The sequence below is a fragment of the Thalassophryne amazonica genome, chromosome 2, assembly GCF_902500255.1.
Source record: "Thalassophryne amazonica chromosome 2, fThaAma1.1, whole genome shotgun sequence".
Lineage (NCBI taxonomy): Eukaryota > Metazoa > Chordata > Actinopteri > Batrachoidiformes > Batrachoididae > Thalassophryne > Thalassophryne amazonica.
Window position 1 is genome coordinate 109,698,391 of NC_047104.1, and position 23,822 is coordinate 109,722,212.

General features: G+C 39.5%; 1 protein-coding gene across 2 annotated transcripts in view; it reads left to right on the top strand.

Moving 5' to 3' along the window:
- Positions 1 to 16,662, top strand: part of LOC117529017 (CTD small phosphatase-like protein 2) — a 40,287-nt gene extending 23,625 nt beyond the window's left edge. For both annotated transcript variants that reach the window (XM_034191718.1, XM_034191713.1), the window contains exons 6-13: positions 1,433 to 1,529; positions 1,744 to 1,855; positions 1,950 to 2,036; positions 7,143 to 7,205; positions 7,331 to 7,410; positions 7,619 to 7,745; positions 13,753 to 13,848; positions 16,431 to 16,662. In XM_034191718.1, coding sequence (XP_034047609.1) covers positions 1,433 to 1,529; positions 1,744 to 1,855; positions 1,950 to 2,036; positions 7,143 to 7,205; positions 7,331 to 7,410; positions 7,619 to 7,745; positions 13,753 to 13,848; positions 16,431 to 16,496 — 728 coding nt within the window. In that variant the 3' untranslated portion in view covers positions 16,497 to 16,662. The remainder of the gene's footprint in view (positions 1 to 1,432; positions 1,530 to 1,743; positions 1,856 to 1,949; positions 2,037 to 7,142; positions 7,206 to 7,330; positions 7,411 to 7,618; positions 7,746 to 13,752; positions 13,849 to 16,430) is intronic.
- The last annotated feature ends 7,160 nt before the right edge of the window (positions 16,663 to 23,822 follow it).

The window sequence follows — 23,822 nt, forward strand, 5'->3', positions numbered from 1 at the left end:
ATCAAAGAGCCACGAGCCATTGAATTGAAGCATTGTTTCATTGATTCACGCTTCAAACTGGAGTCGCGCTCCAGAAACGGTTGATTACACGGTCCAAAATTATATTGTAACGGGCCGTAACGCAGTTTGCACTAGCTAGAACCCTGCAAATGTCTCTTCTTGTTTTCTTTCTCGCTGACTTACAGGGTTTTTTCACAGTACGGAAACAAGTAAATTGGAATTTTGAACAGAACAGTTGGGACCAGATCAGATCACACAAACAAAATGGTTCCTTTTTGTTCTTTTGCCTCTAAAGCAACCCTACATTAAATTCCAGATAGTAGGATCTAAGTTAACAACTGACAGTTGGTTCATTGTTTTTGTTTTTGTTGCGCTGGCAATAAAACATGTTTCAAACATGCAAATCTTCAAAAATAACTTCTGTGTAATGTGTACTTATAAGGTTTAAGTGTTGCCTGATGGGATGGGCCAGTTACTGGTTTCATGTGTACATCAGCTTGAAAGTGGCAATGATTTGTTCTTCTGTGGTAGGAGCCACATGGACCGGTCAGTGAGCTTTGCAGAGGTAAAACCTATGCTTTATGATTTAAGGAATGTGCATATATTTCTGTTGAAAGAGAAGAGCAAGAAAAAGACTGCATTTCAGTGGAGGAAAGCCACCTAATATGCATAGGGGGCTAATAACTTTGCTTTTATCTGTAACTGCACACACACGCATACCCACACACATAACTGCACAGTCGTAGACACACACACACACACTAACAGAAGTTTCAGGCAGGAGGAGAACAGTGAAAGCACGTAGCACCTATTTCCATACATTTATGATCCCGGGTCCAGTGGACCAGAACAACCCGTGAGGGGTGTGAAGTGGGTGGTTAGTGAAAATGTGTTCTCTTTTATTGTTCTTGACACAAGATCAGCCAAGACCAGTGAGTCTGAGGTTAAAAAAAAAAAAAAAATTAATCATATCATTTTTATGTCCCACTGGCCTGAAGGGGGATTATGTCATAGGGATTTCCGTGTGTCTCTTTGTCCCTCTGTCCGTCTGTCCCAAAAAGGGTATAAGAATTCTGAAATCAGCTTCTCTTACATTTTTATTAGGAGGAATTTTGTGAAACTTGTAAGACGCATATTATCATATTGTTTGAGTTGGCCCCATTTTGGCAGAGTTATAGCCCTTGATTAAGAATCCCAGACACTGCCAGTTTCATTAAATCGGCTATCACATACCTTGAAATGTTATCAGAATGTAGCAAGCACTTGTACCAAAGCAGCATTTGCCAGCGGGGGATATTGTGGTCTCAGAGCACTCGTGTTCTTACAGTAAAAATTGAAAAGGGGTTACACACACCCAAACACTGTACAAGGGCTAAAAAATGTTTGTGGAACATATTTGTCTTATTTGATTATTTATTTATTTTTGTGCAAGCTCCGGGCTCCAGTCCAGATATGACGTATGTGGACTCTCCTCCCACCTCGGTGCCACCAGAAGCATCCTATGATGAAGACTGGGAGGTCTTTGACCCGTGAGTAAAACTCATTGGAGGGGAAAAAAGATGACCAAACTTGCATCATGAGCAGTGAGAGAGGGTTGCTGAGATCCGTTAGTCTGCAGACCAAGTTGTATTATTTGACAGATAGCTTTAGTTTTATTTCAGCTTAATTTAAAATGTTGGAATTACAATGTGGTTCATACTAATGAATTAATTTTACTACATAATGTGTTGTGTTGATTGGTAGGTATTTTTTCATCAAGCATGTGCCTCCACTGACTGAAGAGCAACTCACGCGTAAGCCAGCGTTGCCCCTAAAGACGCGCAGTACACCAGAATTCTCTCTTGTACTTGACCTGGTCAGTTTTTATAACAGTAACTTAGGCTCATTTGAATTGTAGTTACGACAGATCTATATTTAGAATGTCCTTTTAACTTCCTTTTGTTTGTTAGGATGAGACCCTCGTGCACTGCAGTTTAAATGAGCTGGAGGACGCAGCACTTACCTTCCCTGTCCTTTTCCAAGATGTCATTTACCAGGTATTTTATTCTCTTCTGTTTTTCCCATGTACATCCACTAGAGGGGGCTAAATCCACTCTTAAAAGAGCAATGTAAATTGTTTATCCCATTGGGAGGATTGCATCCCATTGGGAGGAGCAGTTCATAAATCAGTGTTATGTACACAGAAAATAGTTCTTATATAATGAACTGATGCTCATCACTAACAGTAAAGTCTGCTCACTGTCGCACTGATGGTTGCCCCACCTGCAACAAGAACCCAGACTGTAGATTTTATGCCTAAATATCACTTAGTGCAATAATACGGCCTCTATTGATAGATCGTTTTCCAGATTTGGAATATTAATGCTCAAATCCAAGGCATTTTACCTCACAAACAGGCTGCATTATGCAGCCTCCCACAGGATAACACAAGAAAATTGCTGGGGACTTCAAGTGAACAAACCTCATGTCTGTTTTTCCCAGATTCTACCAACTTGTTCAGTATATGACTTGGGCAGATGAACATTTTGTCCTGTGTTTACTCAGATGTCAAAGATGCTTACATGGACTTGCCCTGTTTCCATCTTGGGCTGTCACAGCAACTCTTCTTGCTTCTGCTCCCTTGCTTACAGTATGGTTTGTCATGCTAATAAACAGTCTGAGGAATATATTTGTCCATCAACCAGATCTGGAGGACAAATCTTCATCTGTGCTCTCCAACATTAATTACTGTGTGGACAGTGTAACTGTTACCTGGAAAAGTTAACATATGTACCCAAATCAGAAGCCATGAATGACCAGAGAAGTGAAAGAACTGCTCAGAATACATGACACCACTGTCAAGTCTGAAGACATTGTTGTCTATAGTGTTTTTGGAACCTATCTGAAGAGAAATACCGGGACCACAAAATAGAATTACAAACTTCAGAGGAGAACTTCAATCATTCTGTAGCACAGTGGATATGACAAGGCATTCAGTACATCACAGACTACAAAAGGAAAAATGGCACACAACCTGTACCTACCAGCAATGTTACCAACTGAGCTGAAGAACATCTTTGCTCGGTTTGACAAAAATAACAATGAACTCTCAGACAGTATTGCATTGTCTGGTGAGTCACAGGCTGTTGTGTAACGCAAGAAATAAGACGCATGCTGTGCAGCTTCAATGCTACAAAGACATCTAGACCTAAAAGAGTAGAAGAAGGTGTACTTTAATATCAGCTCCCCATACATTGCCCATATGCCCCCCAGACCCCCTGCAAATTTTCTTCAGATTTCACAATTTTCATTTCACAGCCCTGTATTATAGCTGATATTGGAGCTGATATGACACACACATATACACTCTGCGCGCGTGAAGAAACTGCACCTTAAGCGAGGGAAAAGGTAACTTATGGCACTATAGGGGAGGGAATCAAGTCGGCACGAGCTCTGCTATGATTGGTTGCCTCTGGAGAGCGAGGTTTGATTGACAGCCCTCTTTGACACGGAAATCAGTCACACACAATGGCATTAAGCGATTATCACCTCATTTCTGCTTAAAACTTCACTCCAGTCATCATCTATCTCAGTGACAGATCTCTGAAGCTTCTGTAGAACAATCTTTTCCACGTGCTTTGAGCGATAGAGTACAAATCCCCTCGCAGCACCTTTTCGCTCACTCGAGGAGCAGTTTCCTCACACGCGCAGACATAATTTGCGTGCGCGCAATATCTATGCGTGTGAAATTATATAATTCACCCAAACGCATTTTTTTTTACGTGAGTGTGGTTTTGGCGCTGATCTGACACCATAGTGCGCTCTCTTCCTTTCTCTTTCTATCTCGCTCTCTCGGCGAGGAGGTGCGGTGGAATTGTTTGATGTCCTCGCACACAAACAGTGAGGAAATATGACCTCATGCTTTCAGACCACAGCAGACGACACTCAAATCCGGCATATATGTTGATAAACCAGGGAACTCGTACTGCTCAGTGCAGATCTTCATGGAAATTTGATATCATCTGTCCATTAGCCATATTCACAGGAAACTGGTGAATTTGCCAAGTGACAAAATATTTACATATACAGTGAGGAAAATAAGTATTTGAATACCCTGCGATTTTGCACGTTTACCCACTTACAAATCATGGAGGGGTCTGAAATTTTCATCTTAGGTGCACGTCCACTGTGAGAGACAATCTAAAAAAAAATGCGGAAATCACAATGTATGATTTTTTTAAATAATTTATTTGTATGTTACTTCTGCAAATAAGTATTTGAACACCTGTGAAAATCAGTGTTAATATTTGGTACAGTAGCCTTTGTTTGCAATTACAGGGTCAAATGTTTCCTGTAGTTTTCCACCAGGATTGCACACACTGCAGCAGGGATTTTGGTCCACTCCTCCATACAGATCTTCTCCAAATCTGAGGGAAGGAGGTTGTTTGCCAAAATCTTGCAATACATGACCCCATCCATCCTCCCTTCAATACAGTGCAGTCATCCTGTCCCCTTTGCAGAAGAGCACCCCCAGAGTATGATGTTTCCAACCCCATGCTTCACGGTTGGGATGGTTTTCTTGTGGTTGTTATCATCCTCTAAACATGGTAAGTGGAGTTGATTCCATAAAGCTCTATTCTGGTCTCATCTGACCACATGACCTTCTCCCATGCCTCCTCTGGATCATCCAGATGGTCACTGGTGAACTTCAAACAGGCTTGGACATGTGCCTGCTTGAGCAGGGGGACCTTGCTGCCCTGCAGGATTTTAAACCATGACAGCATCATGTGTTACTAATGTCATCTTTGTGACTGTGGTCCCAGCTCTCTTCAGGTCATTGACCAGGTCCTCCTGTGTAGTTCTGAACTTTCTCAGAGTCATCCTTACCCCACAAAGTGAGATCTTGCATGGAATCCCAGACCGAGGGAGATTGACAGTCATCTTGTGTTTCTTCCACTTTCTAATAAATAATCATAACAGTTGTTGTCTTCTACCAAGCTGCTGGCCTGTTGTCCTGTAGTCCATCCCAGCCTTGTGCAGGTCTACAGTTTTGTCCCTGGTGTCCTTAGACAGCTCTTTGGTCTTAGCTATGGTGGACAGGTTGGAGTGTGATTGATTGAGTGTGTGAACAGGTGTCTTTTATACAAGTAACAAGTTCAAACAGGTGCAATTAATACAGGTAAAGCGTGCAGAATAAGAGGGCTTCTTACAGAAAAATTAACAGGTCTGTGTGAGCCAGAATTCTTGCTGCTTGGTAGGGGATCAAATACTTATTTGCAGCAGTAACATACAAATAAATTATTAAAAAATCATACATTGTGATTTCCAGATTTTTTTTTTTTTTTAAGATTATGTCTCTCACAGTGGACATGCACCTAAGATAACAATTTCAGACCCCTCCATAATTTCTAAGTGGGAGAATTTGCAAAATCGCAGGGTGTTCAAATACTTATTTTCCTCACTGTATAACCAATCATTTTGCTCTGTCATTCAGTGTGACATAGCCTTTACTGCTAATACATTCCAGTAAAAGAACAGAGGCAGCATTTCCTTCACGTGACTATTTTTTGCGATTGTTTTTTTATTATTATTTATTTTATTTTATTTTTTTTATCTGTAAAATGAATGGAGGGAATTTTTTTTTTTTTTCTTTTCACTTGCCATTTTCAGTACCAAACTTGTGAGTGTGTTGTGACAAGTGACAAAGTTTTTTATTCGGCACACAAAATATTCAAATAGAAAAAAAAAAGAACAATTCCACAAACAAACACAGACAAAACTAGTGAGTCCGAAAGGGTGTGGGCTGAAGCAAAGCTTATTAGCGCCCACCCCTGCTAGTACAAGTCCAACAATTCTAATCAGTCATATTTACATAAATACAAATTCACTACTACATGTCGACACACAGACATACACATCAATATACTATTCACTTATAATTATATTTATATAGTACCAGATCACAAGAAAGTCGAATCAAGGCACTTTACGCCAGTAAGGACTAACCTTACCAACCCCCAGAGCGAGCACTAGGCAACTGTGGTGAGGAAAAACTCCCTATAAGGAAGAAACCTCAAGCAGACCAGGCTCTTGGGGGTGACCCTCTGCTTGGGCTGTGCCATATATACCTATATACATACGTATATACTTTACAAACATAAATATATACACTGTCACTTATATACATATACATATATATCTACATACGCATATACATACCCACACATTCAAATATACAATAAGTCCCACTTATAAATTGAACATTCCATAAATCAAATTATATTTGCTTCTTTATGATACTTAGACATGATGTTCTTTTTGAGTAGTTTCTTAAATCTTACTAAGGTACTACTCATTCTAACCTCTGTTGAACATTTGTTCCATTTCCTCACCCCAACCACAGACACACAAAAACCCTTTACATTTGTTCTTACCGGTGGTTTCATAAAAATTGCTCAACCTCTTAAACTATATCTGGATTCCCTCAATCGGAACAGTGTTCACACTGTATTGAAACTAAAGTGATTATTTTTAGTGATTAGACTGCATAGTAGGGATGTGAATCGTTCAACAACTCACGATTCAATTCAATTCCGATTCTTGGGGTGACGATTCGATTCAGAATCGATTTTCGATTCAAAGAGCTCTGAGAAATAGTTATATTACTTAAAAAATGTTTATGTTTAAGAAAATGCAGCTTTACAAGGTTAATCAAGTGATTCTAGATGTAAATTTACTTATCTGCTTTGCTCGTTCGGAGTTGGCCGGCAGTTTAGTGAAGCGCTGGTCAGTAGTCGGCAGAGACCGCTGCTCCCCTCTTTTAGCTCCGGGTGATGACGTAGCATGTGGGCTTGCGGATTTGAAGTGTTTCCGAAGTACATGACTTTCATTTTAGCAGATTTTGCACACTGCATAAGTCATGTCAAGCTCCTTCTTATGCAGCAAATAATAAAATCCAAAATGCGCCCAAACATTTGCCTTCAGCAAAGACAGTGCTGGCTGAATTAGCTCTTCATCCACCATGCTAAGCTACAGCCACTGAACTCTGCAGCTCATGAATGTTTGAAGCACGCAGTTGTGAACAATGACAATGAAGATCTTGAATTTTAATTTGGAATGAACTGTGACAGGTGTTAAACTATTACTGCTTTGTCTCTTTGCAGGTGTATGTGCGACTAAGGCCGTTCTTTAGAGAATTCTTAGAACGCATGTCACAAATCTATGAGGTAAATATAATCTACACCAGTATACACTGTTTTCTGTTTGCATTGATGGAGATACTTGCTCCAAAGACTAGTTGTTCTGAGCTGTGGTGGTGGTGAAAACTAACTTTGATTTTATTCTGTTCCAGATTATTCTTTTTACAGCCTCTAAAAAGGTGTATGCAGACAAGTTGCTCAACATCTTGGATCCCAAGAAGCAGCTAGTTAGGTATGCAGTGTTGTGAGTTCTAATCACACAACAAACTTAGATGTTGCTGGAAGTCAGATTGAAAACTAGACACAGCTGAAGAAAGATTTGTAAGCCACTGGTTTGGCTTGCTGCTAAGGTGTTCTTTTTTCTTAATTATTGATTGCTGAGATCTTGAGTTACTTTTTTCCGCCCTCTTCCACACTTCTGCTTCCTCACATAACTACAGGCACAGGTTGTTTCGGGAGCATTGTGTCTGTGTCCAAGGAAATTACATCAAGGACCTCAATATCTTAGGAAGAGATCTGTCAAAAACCATCATCATCGACAATTCACCACAAGCCTTTGCATATCAGGTGAACACTTTTGTACCATTTGGTTATCCATTAGTGTGTGTGATATTAGAAGTTCCTGTTTTGCTTAGTCACTACGGGGATCAGTTATGGATCAGTATGGAGATTTGGCACAAGTTTTGTGCCGTGTACTTTTTTTTTTTTTTTTTTTTAACACCAGATGTACAAGAAGAAGGGACACGTGGGCAAGTTGTAAGCAGGTTCACTGTTGGTGTACAGACAGACGTGGGCAAACAGTTTGAGACAAGAGAAGCCAAGGTTTAATGTAAATTAAATGAATACAAATGATCCTAGAGCTTCTTCACCCTGTTGTCGGCCTACGAGTGTCACTGTTATGCAGTTCTGCACAAATAATCTTTGTCATAACTGGCTTGGATCTATTCCCTTGTGACAAGCTCTTTAAGAAACCAAAGAAAAATAACTTTTATTTTTTTTTACTGGTGAATAGCCCACACATTGTTTTTATGAACAAGTGATAGGACAAGTCATTGGGTGTGATGGCTCAGTGGTTAGAGCACTGGCCTTCTGTGCAGAAGGCCGCCGGACTGGCAGCGATTGCCCCCTGCTGCCCACCCCAGGGATACCACACTAATACAAGGGGAACATACCCAAACTCAGCATGCTGTGGCCCCGCACGTGCAGTTCTCACAAGCACATCCCTGAAGCTCAGTTTAAAAAAAAATAAATAAATTATGGGACTCACCCTTTAACTTTGCCTTAAATCGTCCAGGTCATGTTTAAATGGGATCTACTTTATTCAGTAGCCACTGATGGGAGGGGGAAAGTGTGCAATAGTCAACTCTGAAATCATAACACCTTTAAAGTGTGTATTTTTTTCCTAATGTGCATAGAAACATCTCAGACCAAACGTGTAGTTTAGTGTATGGTGTAGTGTGTGTATATACCCACCAGGGTATATACACACACTACACCGTAGGAGGCATTGACCTTTTCAAGATGGCGCCGGCATGCTTGGCACGCCGTCTTGTACTGGCGATAGTTTGAAAATAAACTGCGGTGGATTCGGTGGAGGCATATCGTAATAGTGGAACTTATTTTTCCCCTCTGCTGGCTAATGTTCCTGCGTACCTGTCGCGCACCGGCATCTTACCTGTCAAACGAAAGAAGAGACGTCGAGGGAAGCGTGGGGGTACTCTTGTCAAGCTGAAGCTTTGGCTGACACATTCTGCAGATTTGTACAATATCCCCATTGAATATATGGACTGTTTTCGTCGTTTCACGTCGTGCCGCGCCTTGAACTTTTCTGGCGCCTGGCTGGTTCCTGTGGTTCCTCCGCTTGATGTGGAGCCCTGGACACTACGTATCACCAAGCCACGTCGAGCTGAAGTCTCTCAGGCATAAACCACGCCAACCTCCGAGGCCTTAGCGAGGTAGCTTCGGAGGCTAATACCCAGATAATCAACTGTGCGCTAGTTAATGCGTGTTCCGTGATGAACAAGACTTTCATTTTGCAGGATTTTTTCTCCACACACTTTTTGGATATATTGTTTGTGACTGAGACTTGGATCTCTGCGGGTGAGTCCTCAGCTTTTGTTGACCTGGTTCCTTCGAACTGCTCATTCATTAATGTTCCAAGAAGCAGTGGTGGGGGTGGTGGCATTGCTACTATTTTCAGAGACAGTTTGGCATATAAAAGTATTGTGCCTGGATGTTTTTCGTTATTTGAATAATGCTGCTTTGAACTGGGACACCGCAATCCTGTGTTGTGCGCACTTATCTATCGCCCACCCAAGCACAACAAAGATTTTTTAAAGGATTTCTCTGACTTGCTTGCAGCTGTTATTCCACAGGATGGTCGAATCTTACTTCTGGGTGATTTTAATGTTCATGTTTGCTGTCCGTCCAAGCCTTTGGCTACTGAGTTTTTAGGATTGATTGATACATTTAATTTTATGCAACATGTTACTGAAGCAACGCACATATTTGGTCATAGGTTGGACTTGCTTTTAACTAATGGTTTTGATGTCAGTAATGTTCAGCTTTTGGATGCAGTGTTCTCTGATCACCGTCCGGTGTTGTTTAATTTTATTTTGGACAGCAGTAATAAACCCAGTGTTTCTGCATGCTATCAGCGGCAACTGAGGCCAGAAGCGGGAGATCATTTCTCCTCCCTTTTTGTTGCCTCAAAAAACAATGTAGCTGTCACATGCCAAGACACAGAACAAATTGCATCTACTTTTCTTTTGGCATGCAATACCATTATGAACACTATTGCTCCACTCAAAGCTATGCGCCCTAAACCCAGGCAGGAGCCCTGGTTGAATGAAACTGTGCGACAGGCCAGACGTGAGTGTAGGAGGGCGGAGCGCAAATGGAAGAAAGATGGACTGACCATCTCCTATGAAATTCTTAAAAAAAGTTGGAGAAAATTCCAAAATATGGTCAGGTCTGAAAAGGCAAAATACTTTTCCAATCTAATTTCTGATAACTGGGACAAACCTTGTGTTCTTTTTAAAACTATTGGATCTTTGTTAAACCCTGGCCAATCCACCACTTTGAAAGCAACTCAAGTTGTTTGTAATCGCTTTTTAAATTTCTTTTGTGATAAGGTCGCCAGTATTAGGGTTGGGATGACTGTCACTTCGGTTAGTTCAGTCATGGCTCACACCTGTTCTGCTGTGTTAGACCGGTTTGAACCTGTGTTATTTTCAGATTTATCAAATATTGTTAAATCTCAAACCTTCATTTTGTCCCTCAGACTGTATCCCCCCACGACTCTTTAAAGAGGTTTGAGGAACTATCGGCCCTGATGTTGTTTTGGTCAACAGCAGCCTTATTTCAGGAAAAGTTCCTGCGTTTTGTAAGCAGGCTGTAGTTGAGCCTCTTTTAAAGAAAGCGAGTCTTGATAACTCTGTTATCTCTAATTATAGGTCCATATCTAAGCTTCCTTTTATTTCAAAGATTTTGGAAAAAGCTGTTCTTGTACAACTACAAGAGTTTTTAGAAACGAACAACATTTTAGACAGTTTTCAGTCAGGTTATAAATTATTTCACGGCACGGAGTCTGCACTTTTAAAGGTTTTTAATGACCTGTTTTTAATCACTGATTCTGGTGATTCTGCCGTTTTGGTGCTTTTAGACTTGACTGCTGCCTTTGACACAGTTGACCATGCAACTCTTTTATCTCTTCTTGAGAACTGTGTGGGTGTCGGGGACAGCCTTGGACTTGTTCCACTCTTACCTTACAGGCCATTCATTTACTGTCAGGCTGGGGGATTCCACCTCGTCTTCTGTTCCTCTGAACTGTGGAGTCCCCCAGGGTTCTATTCTTGGGCCTATTCTCTTCACCCTATACCTTCTCCCGTTAGGTCAGGTGTTTAGAAAACATGGCATATCTTATCATCTTTATGCAGATGATACTCAAATTTACTTGCCTATTAAGAAGAACTCTAGCAGCCCCCTGACACCCTTGCTTGTGTGCCTGGAAGACGTCAAGGCTTGGTTGGCTCAAACTTTTCTTAGCTTAAATGAGAACAAAACCGAGGTGATTGTGTTTGGGCCCAGTGTTGGTTCCACAGCTTGATTAGACCTGGGCCCTCTCAGTCAACACATGAAGCCCACAGCCACCAACCTTGGCGTCATTATGGACTCTGATCTTAAACTGGACAGACAGGTCAAGGCGATTGTTAAATCCAGCTTTTATCAGCTTCGTCTTTTAACCAAAATTAAATTAATTTTATCCTTTTCTGACTTGGAGCGCGTCATACAAGCTTTTATTTCTTCACACCTGGACTACTGCAATTCACTTTTTTTTTTTGAATTAATCATAATACACTTCACAAATTGCAGTTAGTCCAGAATGCTGCTGCACGCCTCTTAACTGGGAGCAAAAAACATGAACATATTACACCCATTCTTGCGTCTTTGCACTGGCTCCCTGTTAATTTTAGAATTGATTTTAAAATTTTATTATTTGTTTTTAAAGCTTTAAATGGACTGGCCCCACAGTATATTGTAGACCTCCTCCAAATTTACTCCCCAGCACGTGCTCTGAGGTCTGAGGGCCAGCTCCAGCTTGTGGTGCCTAGGACGAGACTTAAGACCAGGGGGAACAGGGCCTTTTCTGTGGCTGGACCCAGACTCTGGAACGCTCTGCCTCTCCACGTTCGAACAGCCCCCACAGTGGAGTGTTTTAAGTCTCGTCTGAAGACCCACTTTTATTCTCTGGCTTTTAGCTCTGCATGAGTTGTATGGTCCTCTGTTGTCTTTGGCCCAGTGTTTTATTTATTTATTGTTTTATTGTTTTTATGTTTATTTATTTATTAGTATCTGAGTGGGTTTATTGTTTTGTATAGTTGTTTAATCATTTTATGTGCAGCACCTTGGAAACTGTTCTGTTGTTTAAATGTGCTATATAAATAAAGTGGATTGGATTGGATTGGACCACCGCATTTGCTATTAACATTACCATGGAGTAATGGTTGTCTATTTAGTTAGATTTTGAAGGAACATTATTACTTAAGCATGGTAAGAATGCACAGAGGCAACAGATTACACTGCATGGATGGTTTAATATAAAAATAATGAAGGTTTATGAGTGCAGTGGTAAGAACATTTTCATGAGTTGAAAGATGGAACATGCCATTCAAAGAGGTGTTAGAGTTGAATGGCATGCTCCATCTTTCAACTCATGAAGGGACAAATATTGAATGTCACGTAACGTAGACTTTACCAATCAAATGACAAGGATCTATTTAAGTATCGTATAAATCATTTTTACATATGTTCTTATTTGTGTCTAGTAGGGGTGTCACAGTACACAGAAGTCACAGTTTGGTTCATATTAGACATCATGATTCGGTATGAGTTTGGTTTTTACATACCGTGGATTTAATCAGTGAGCAGCTGAGAACTGCTGTCTGCCACCAACGCTGGGACAAAGTGTAAATGTAAACTTTCTTTTTTCATTAAGTGTTAAGAAATTGGATTTCACCTCTTATCATTCATGTTGCGATGAATTTACTGTGCAGCGCCTTGTTTTGTTTTTGTCACGCATTGTGTGGAGCCAAACTGTCTTCAAAATTTTGTCAGTTGAACTTTTGGTTTTTGTGCAAATGACAGCATCTTATAAAACCGCACTCTGTACAGATTTTAAATCATTGTATGCAGTGTGGCTATTTGGTGAACATCTGATCTGTGCAACTTTACACTAATTCATACAAAATGATAACTTTTGTTATACGCTGGTTGTGTTTTCTGTCTAAACTCAAAAGCTGACTGACTTCATTCGTGGACAGTGATTCAACACAAATGCCCATCAGTACACTTTCGCTTTTAGATTCATGTTTCGGAAGAAAAAGGTAAATTAACCAATTCCATTTATGCTTCCAAAGCTTCTGGGTTAAATAATCCATTTTCTGGCTTCAACTGACTGTTTTCCTCTGTTTGATTTAGACACAGCAGGCTGGAGGATAACCACGCCTCCTGCACACATCATGAAACTAGAGTGACACACAGTCTATGGAAATGAGCTGAAATGTCTGTGACTTATGGAAACAAATAAGCATGTGTGTATAATCACTGTGCAGTCGTACTGTGTATTCTGCGCACAGTTCGGTTCACCAAACTCTTGCATGTGTACTGTACAGTTCATTACAAATATATGCATTGTGACACCCCTAGTGTATAGCAATATATTCAAAACCAAGACACCTGCCCCTGAAGAGCATCTTTTGATACTATACTGAGTTCCATATGAATCTGCATGTTGATTTGGCACTATTTTTACACTGGATGACTTTTCTGAAGCAATTTCAGGTAAAAAAGAACCGGGGGCTGTCTCTTTGCGAGGCACTGTGTCACTGTGCCCATACAGTGGGTCCATTCATTATTTTATTTATTGTCCACAGTAATCTGTGTCATTTTAGCACCACGTTTTTGAAGTGTTTTTTTTTTTCTTCATATTAAAGTTCTGAGAATATATGTAGCCTTTTCCACCATTTTGAAATGGTGATTTACTTTGTGTATTGAAGCTGACATCTCTCCTCAGTTGTCCAATGGAATTCCTATAGAGAGCTGGTTCATGGACAAGAATGATAATGAGCTGTTGAAGCTGGTGCCCTTTCTGGAGAAGCTGGTCGAGATGGTAAAGTGGTCCTACTTTTTATTTATTTGTCCTTTTCCTGTAGATAGTCTTCCATTGTAGATTTTTGGTCCCAATTTCTGTCCCAATTCCAAAAATGAGGAAATTGGGCCTGATTTATTAAAATTGTTCTGCAACACTATTTTTGCCACAAATTACCAGTTTTCAGGCCCTGATTGGGTAGCCAATTCTTTCTGTCTCTTTTTTCCCCCCCTCCCCTCTTCACCAAAATTGCCGCTTGGTGTCAGATATCTGCAATGGGAAGATGCCATAATATAGGTTAAAGTTCTTAGGCTGTTATAAGACTGCATTGGCCTGAATATAAGACGACCCCAGTTTTGACGAACTGACTTTTTCAAGACATATTTTTGGAATAATATTTTTCAGGGGTGTGATTGCTCAATGGTTAGAGCACTAGTTTGCTTTGCAGAAGGCAGCCAGTTCAAGTCCTTTTTGAGAATGGTGCGTGATGCCTCCCTGTTACCTGCACAGCCCTAAAATGGGAACCTGACTGATAGTTTGGGAAGGTACAAGGCAGTGTTGGTGCAGCGTAGCTAAAAATTTCCATAACAATTGTGCATTTTGTGATAAAAGCATAGAATTTGGCACACATATTCTAAATTAATGTTTCTTTTCAGATATGGAGACATCCTAGAGCTGACCTGTAATCACCTCTAAAGAATTACACTGTATCAAAATTAAAAAATGTGTCAGTCATGTTGAACACTATACCACATTATTTGTCTGAGCATAAAGATTCCAAAAAGGTATAGTTTGGACTGTTTGTGACTGAATGTTCTGGAGTTATGGGGTAAAAACAACAAAAATGGTGACCGGTCGGTTTCAGTTTGTCCAGGGGTCAAAAGTTAAAGTTGCTCCAATTTTGGTTTAAAAAAAAAATGATGCAAATTATTGGTTGAGTTAATAGCATTTTACAAAGGAATAATTTGCCTCATCTGTCATGCTTAGTTCTCATGTTACGGTGTACAGTGGTGGACACAGCTAACCAAAAAGTTAGCTTCGATAACAGATAATCAGCTAACTGAAAGTTACCTTTTATGAAGCTAAACCGATAAACCACCCAAAAACGTATCGGAAGCTACAGCTAACCGATAACTTTCAGTATTGTCTCCGATACACTTGCAACTAACAAGCTGAATCGTTTCTGGTAGTGTCAAAGACAACCACAGATCCAAATAATAAATCAGCATTTCTGTCTTTGTGCATCCTGCCCACTGCTGGAAGCTCCTGTTTATTACATAGCTTGCAGCAGTGACAAGCTGAGAGGAGCAGCAAATATATATATATATATATATATATATATATTACATTACTCTGGAACAAAGAGGAGAGTCAGTGTTTGACAAAAGCAAGACGTCAAAGAACAAACATGAAGCATTGCAGCTCACAATGATTCCAATTTAAAATAATGGAGAAGCACCTGAGCTTCTGGCATTTTTACATAAAACAAACAATAACAACGTCAATAAACCCAGAGAATATATTCACCAGAGTTTTAGGCACAATATACAAAGGGTTTAATGCTGTTGTCTGTGTGGAGCCTGATCAGAGTGTCTCAAATGCATTTCTTCTGTTGTGAATGTGCTGAGATTACCCATAAAGCACTGGGCACAGCATGTCCACACTAAAACCTACAAAATTAGTGCATTACTTAAAACTAAACATATCTGATATTTTCACTTTATAAAACTTCAGATGTGATGTTAATTTAAATAACTTGTCCAAAATTAGTTTAAAAATTTTAACCATAAGTTAAAACTGTATGCCTCTGGATGACTTGAGTGACATTGCCAGCAAACTAGTATGGGGTCAAAAGAAATTAGTTTTTTTTTAGTTTTTTGTTTTTTTTCCCCTGCAGAGGATAGCGCAGTTTCTTCTGAAACTAGTTCTCCTCTGTTTGCAGAGGATAGAACTGTCCATCTACTACACTCAAATCTTTGATGTCAGGCTTTATAAATGTTAGCGGTCTAAAAATTATCGGTCCAAAGTTCATCGGAAGATAATTAGCCTGCTGATGGTTATCAAAATTATCTGAAAAGATAATTAGCGGATTAGCGGAACTGTGCCCACCACTGACGGTGTAACATATGTCATAGAATTCAATGGATGTCAAACTTGTTTGACCTTTACTTTGGAGACCAAACGTTCAACACAGTCAAAACTATTCCATTTTTTAATCCATGGTGCTGAGCTTCAGAAGAGAAGCGCAGCACCATGAGTACACATAATGCCAGACAGGGTGACTTTCAGCTGAGGCTGGCTAATGTGTGTCATTGTAAAAAAAAATAAATAAATAAATAATCAAGATTCAAATACAACCAGAGGAGCATGGTAATTTAAAGTGTGTTTGTCACCACCTAATGTGGATGTATAAGACATGTAAAAATCTAGTTGGCCCCATACGTTTCAGATGTATTCCAAGAAAGGGGGGGGGGCAACTTGCATTCAGGCCAATACGGTGTATATCATTTTATGATGGAGATTGTTAGCCTTTTTGTAAGTCTAACCTAATTCAGTCTTTTAATCTGTTTTTGTCATGGCTGTCCTGGCTGCTGGATCATCAGAATGAGGATGTGCGGCCGCACGTTCGAGAGAGATTTCGGCTGCATGACATGTTGCCCCCTGACTGAGCGTGGCTTTTGTTATTCAGACTGGGACAACATGAAGACTGATGTTTAAAAAGAGGGGGGGGGGGAGGAAAACACCTCTTTGGATGACAAATGACAACATTGCCATTACTGTTAAAATTTTAGCCTTTTTTAATTTTGCTTTTAGTCCCACTTTTTAAAAAAAAAATAAAATAATTTAAAAAGAAATACATTTTTGAAGATCTGGGTGAAATTTTGTAAATGTCAACTTGGATAGACAAAATAACACACTATGAACAAGCCCAGGTAGACCCCCTCTTTTTTTTTTTTTTTGACTGGCTCAAGCTGTGGAGCTGGAATGTTTGTTTCAAAGTAAATTAAAAGTCCTGATGCTGTCTTGGTGGATTTGGACATTTGACCTGGGAAGGGAGGAGATTTCCAGCACCAATGACTCTGAACTCAAACCAACCGCTGGTGCTCACCCCGTTGACACTGACTATTGTGACACTCTGTGGCTCAAGACCCATATCAGCAGGAACGGCCGGCTTCCAGTCCAGTCTGTGCATGTGTGTCTGTTTACCGCCAGTCCTCCCACACATATATGCGCACACACCACTGTGGTGTTTTAACAAACCTATAAATTGTAGCCTTAAAAACATATGCATTCCTGTGTAGCTGAGGCAATTTCCTATTGTTAGTCGTTTTTGTCTGGTAAAACTGGTGTTTCACTCTTTCTAAAACAAGTCGTAGTTTTCAAATTATTTTGCTAAGATGTGCTAAAAGGGTAATTTCAGTCTACGCTGTGCTTATTTTTCTCTTCTTCCAGTTGAACATGAGTCAGGCAACATAAATGGTTACAGCCCACTGCATAATCAAATGTCATTAATCAAGGACTTTAAATGTAGTTGCTCTAATAAGAGGTTTCAGTCTGTGTTGGCTACAATATGGACATATTATGTCTTCAGTTTATCTTATGATGATCAATCTTGTAAATTTGACATTGTATTGGTTTGAGGGCATTCATTTTCAGAGTGGTGCGCATCAAAGTTATGCTTTCTTCAGGAGTATTTCATTTGTCTAACATCAGTATTGTCTTTACTTCCAAGTATTCTGGCTAAATCTGTGCTGTTTCTTTTAGTTGCTTGTAATCTAATGGCTATCTTGGTAGCACTGGAATATGACAAATGTAGCCACGTCTCTGCCAGTGTATTGTGAAGTCTGCTGAGGGTAGTAATCCACAGCCAAAGCTGTACCAGCCACATCTGGCACCAGCGTCATAGTTTATCATCACAGTGATGTGTTCTGCCTGTTTGTCTCTCCTGTGCTTTTTTTTTTTTTTTGAGACCTTGTAAGGGTATTATGGTTAACATGGCTTCTGTGTTTGTGTTTAAAGGGGAAAAACTGAATGTTTTTCTGCGTGGGTTCAGCCTGTACACTCATGCCCAACTGACAGTTCTGTTGTTTTAACTTAAATTCTTAAGTAGTTAAAACAGTAGGCAGGCAGCATTATACGATGCATGTTGTGTTGGTTGTATTGCAAGTTAAAACCCAGAACCAACTCCTTGGGCTTGTTCATGTTTTTCTACTTTATGACATAATTATATGAAAGAATATATAAAGCACAAAATGATAGCATAAGTATTTTGAAAAAGAACTACATCTTCACTTTTATAGGAGTTAAAATGGGCACAAGAAGACTTTCATGTCACTAAAAGAGCTATTGAAGGTCCATTTAATGCAATCATTAGGAACTCTAAATGTCTGTTAGCATGCATGAAAGTAGCTGGGGAAAGCCCGTGAGACTGGCTGTGATGGGAGAGACTGCATATGACAACCGTTTGTCTGAGGCTTCACCAGTAACAGCATCATGTAGAGTGGCACTCTTTAAAAAAAAAAAAAAAATTACCCCACTTATATTTTCAACTCTTAATAGGGCTAAAATACAAACTCTTAATGTCTAAATATTGAGGGCTAAGTTTGCCACTTGGGGGAGATGTACCTAAATTTTAGTCATTCTTAACAGTGCTTTTCTGTCATGCTTATGAACTTTGTGACTCATGAAGCAACGGGCAAAAAAGTTGTCCAAGCTGCAGTTTCTTCGGTCACTTGGAGGTTGTGGGCATTTTTTTACATCTTCCCTCGCTAGTCTTCTAAAACACCAAGTAGTTGATCACTTGATCAAGTATTTTAAAATTATACAAAGAAGCCTTAACTTTTTTGATTTGATGTATTTAAAAAAAATATACAAGTCCAAGGGGTTGTCAGTACTTTGTACGCAATGTACATCTGTGACACAAGTCCATCTTCAGGTTCAGTTTGGCATGTGGTGTCGTCTTTTTCTTTTCTTTTTTTTTTTTGGTTTTTCCATTTGATCAAAATGGCTGTGTGCTTGGGTCATTTCTGGATTGCATGCAGAGTACCATGTGATTCCTGTATTTACTTCAGTAATTCATGCTACGGCGTTTCCTGTGCTCTTAATGCTAATCGTGTAATTATGGAGACAATCGGACCCCAAAGCTCTGCAGATGTGAAGCCAGAGGAACCACCCCTGCCTCCCCACAGTGTGCAGTACGGGTTGCAATTCTGTTGAATTGTACCCCAATAACTTAAAGAAGCTTGCCAGATAAACACTTATGTGCCCTTTCTAACCCCCCCCCCCCCCCCCCCCATGCTCACAGATGTTCAACATCTGCGCCTTTCCCATATTTTAGTAGCACTCCAGAAATTAGAAGTAGTTAGTATTATTGTTGTTACAGGACACAGTGGTGTTTATTCAGTGTAACATACACAGTCAACATCATCATTACTTGGAGATTGACAAAGCACACACGCACACCACCACCACCATCCCAGCTGTTTAATGCGATATTGGTTTTTGAAAATTAATACTGAATATGAGCTTCAACTGTTGTCTGTTATAATTTGAGGGTGTTATTGCATGAATTGCTGTAATGCCAACAAATGTGTAATTTAAATGTGAGTACCCTGAAGTTAAAGCTTGTGGTCTTCATTTGAAGCTCATAGATATTAAAATTGAAACAAAGTCTTTGTCAATGTTCAAATAAGGATACTGGTTGTATGTGTAGACAATGAATGTAAAGTCTACATGGGGAGAAGTCTTGAGGACGTTCTGCCAGGTTCTCACCCACTCGATGAGGACAGGCCTGAGCTTTCTCTGCTAAAATCTGCCATTATTATATATTATTGGGGTTTTTTTTTGTTTGTTTTTGTTTTGTTTTTTTTGAAGAGGACGCAAGAATAATGTATAAGAGGAAGCGTGTCGAGGTCCTACCATGATCCGACATATCTATGACCTCGCTCCATCCTTACTGCAATATTACATTTTAGTATGCAAGCCTCGCCTCCATAGTGTGACACGGTCTGTGCTCATGGTCCCGCTGGAGTGGTTGCGTGTTAACGGTTTAAAGCTTGGTTGGGAAGGATTGGTGGGAAGTGTTGAATACTTTTCACCCACCTCATTTTTATGTGCATTACCAGTTTATTGTACACAGTTGTACAATACATGCAGCTTAATGTTAAAAAAAAATCCTTAAAGGAAAACCTTTTGTATTTTTTAATTTCAAAAGGCATGTCGTATCTACTTTTTAAATGTATTAATGAAGAGTTAAATTTACAACTGATGGAGTGTTTTTTTTTTTCTTACAAAAATACCTGTATGTTTAGTTTAGCAAAATGTCACTGAACTGTTATACTTAGCATGTAGAGAATACAGCTTTCTTTGTGGGGAAAGTCCAGAATTAAATTTTAATCATGGCACTTTTTCTACAGGAAAGAGCAATCTTATTTTCTCCCTTAATATTCGTCAAGCCATTTTACTTGCAAAATTGCTATTTGTGCTGAAGATGTATTTAAAATGTTTAAGACATCTTTGTTAGCCACCAGGCTATATGTTATTGTAAAGTGTATATACAGTTACATGAATTTCTGAAACAAAGTTTTTAAAGTTAAAATCCTGGTACATGGTCCTTGTTTTATTTCTGGTTTCTGTCTGATAAGGTAAATGCCGAAACCATGGAATGAGTAGTTTTGCTAAACGTTTGACTACAATATATGTGAGGAGTGTTAGGGGTTTTTTTGGAGGGAGGGTGGAGGGTGGTGCTCTTTACCATACGACGTTTTCTCTCCACAAAAAAAGTGAGCTATCTAAATTAAACAACTCATCATTGCAGATATTTACCCACATCAAGTCCGTATGTTTGTCCACCTTTGTGTGAATAGTGCTCTGTGGGCCTTATTCATCTCTATGGTAATTTAGATGCTCATTGATAAATGTATTCACAGTTTGAGTTGTATTAGCTACAGTGATCTTCAAGGCTTGTAAATCGCATGCAAACAAACAGCCTAGTTTACACGTTACATGCCCAACTGTGACGATGTTTCATATGAGGATGTGTATAGTAGAGAAGCTTGAATCTTCGACTGGACTGGGTTGCTTGACGCGAGACGTTTTGCTTCAAATCGCAGAAGCTTCCTCAGCTAAAATTCTTGCTCTGGTAGTCTGACTTTTGTCTTGACTCTTGTATAGTATATATAGTATAGTATGTATGTATACTCTTCTCTACTTTGTACGAGTCAAGACAGAAGTCAGACTACCACAGAAAGAATTTTAGCTGAGGAAGCTTCTGCGATTTGAAGCAAAACGTCTTCGCGTCTAACAACCTAGTCCAGTCGAAGATTCAAGCTTCTCTACTATGGAAACCACCTGACAACTGAGAGCCTACACAGAAACATGAGGATTGTGTATGTGACCCAAAATAGGACTTGTGGTCCTTACTTGAATCTGTCACAATCCAAATTTCAAAGCTGAATATGCAGTAGTAGTTATGGAGTTACGAAAGGAAATACTGTGGACTTGCACCATTGTGGATATTGGCACTGTTTCACCGAATTGATTATAGTTTACCTGTAGCTTGGCAGTGTCACACATTACAGTCATTATTTCTGTACCTTCAATTTTATTTATTTATTTTTTGAGTTTTAAATGGATAACTGATGCACCTGCAGTTAAAGTGTATTTTAAAAAGTTAATAAACCTCAAAATCTATAACAGCTTTTATTTCCAATACACACAAATGCATTATGAACACTACACATTCTGTTCCAAATCAAAATATGAACAATTTGTCAAATTATACTTGATAGAAAGTGAAGAAAAGTAATATTAGACGACTTCATTTTTCTTTCTGTGGCCCTTATTTAAAGATGAAGGCAGCAAATGTACATACTGATTGTGCATTTCTCTCTGAAAATCTGACTGGGTTGTTCCAGACATTGTTCAGTACAGCATACTTTGATTAAAAAAAATTAGTTGGAGAGGCGAAAATATATAAAGAATTGCAGAAAATAATCAGCTGCTCAGCTAAAATCATCTCAAATGTTGTAAAATGGCAACGAAACCAGAAAGACGTGGAACAAACAGAAAGCCGTGATTTAAATGAGTCAAAGAATAGCCAGAATGATCAGCTCCAAGGTGATCAAAGAAGGTCGAAAGTTACCTGTGAGTACTGTAACAATTAGAAAAATGCCCATTTGAAGCCAAGTTATGGGTAAGAAGCCCCTGAAAAGTCCCATTGTTGGAAAAAATGACATGGTGAAGAAGTTTCAGTTTGGCAGAGAACACATTGACTGGCCTAAAGAGAAACATTTTGTGGACTGATGAAAGTAAGATTGTTCTTTTTGGGTCGAGAGGCCACAGATACAGTTTGTCAGATGATCCCCAAAAACTGAATTCAAGCCACAGTGCACTGTGAAGCATGGTGCAAGCATCATGATATGGGATGTTTCTCATACTGTGGTTTCGGGCCTATTATCACATACCACGGATCATGGATCAGTCTGAATATAAAACATACTTTAAGGTCTTGTTAGCTTATGTCGAAGAGGAAATGCCCTTGTAATAGGTTTTTCAACAAGACAATGACCAAAACACACCAAGTGAGCAGAGTCTTACCTTAATCCAATAGAAAACGTGGGGTGACATCAAAAATGCTGTTTCTGAGGCAAAACCAACAAATGCAAAGGAATTGTGGAATGTAGTCCTATTGGAGGCCGCAGTCTCGTTTGAGGGTGGGCCCTAAGGGGCTAAATATGACGTAATTGCTCTGCTTCCAGGGGACCAACCACGGCATTTTCAATGGGTTTTTGGCCAAATTACACGCAAAGAAAGTGAAAATGCTAAGAAAAAGTGAGATGTGGTGGGAAAGTGGACATGTGTTGCGGTTTGTTGCGCAGTGGAACTGAGGTTCACCTAAGTGGTCAAATCCTGCATTTAGACTGGTTTGTGAACAATATTTGAGGGAAATGGTGATATTGTGTATGTGGAAAAAGTTTTAGATCTTTGAGTTCAACTCATACAAAATGGGAGCGAAACCAAAAGTGTTGCATTTATATTTTTGTTGAGTGTATAAAACTGTCTTGGATTTTGGTCAGCAATTTGTACTTCCCCATTTCATGAAAGTAGCCATCCTCTGCTGTAACCAGGTGATACATGAGCAGTCCCTTTGCCTTTTCCAGTAACCTGGGCCCTCAACACTAAGGAATCTGTATGCTGGATCGAGCTTTGGGATGCACGCCACACAGCAATAGTGTTGGAGTTAGCGTCCACTCATAACTGTTCATTTGATACATTACAGCAGTACCCAAAGATCCTTGGGAGAGACTTGGTACCAATGGGGTCCAATGAGGTTGAAAATTTAAGCTAAAAATTGGCCATTCTAGGGGTACCCAAAGGGGAAAAGCCAGGTACAACAGCCCAAGTCCCTTCATAATGTCCAGAAGGCTGGGGAAGTTTGTTGAGTGGGCAATTTTATTCTGGGTTAGCCAGTACATGGCCCTCAGTGAGGCAGCCTATTTCTTATGAGTAGTTTGTATTTTATGTTTTTCTTTTACTTCTGTTTTTAATTATGTATTTGAATTTTTTTATTTATTTATTTTATTTTTTATGTTGAACTGTTCTGTGTGAGGCACCTTGAGATGGCTTTTGTTGTAATTTGGCGCTTTATAAGCTGATTAAATTGAAATTGAACAACATTTTATTGAGTCTTAAATAAATATGAAATCGGTTACTGGATCCTTAAACTCTACATGGTGGATCCTTGATCTCTGGACATAAACAGAAATAAAATGTTAGTTTTTGTCAAAAGCATTTCCTTTCAGACATTATTATTGGCATGAATGTCTTTCCATATCTGAGCTGAGCTCTACAGCTCGCTGCACTCCACGTCAGGTTCATAAAGAATGCAGGACATCTCATTTTGCGAGGAAAAAACGTTTTAGTCGATTGTCTGTATTGCAACATTTGTAAAGAGGTGTCATTTTATTTAAAGCGGCAATTCGTTTTGAAGTTAT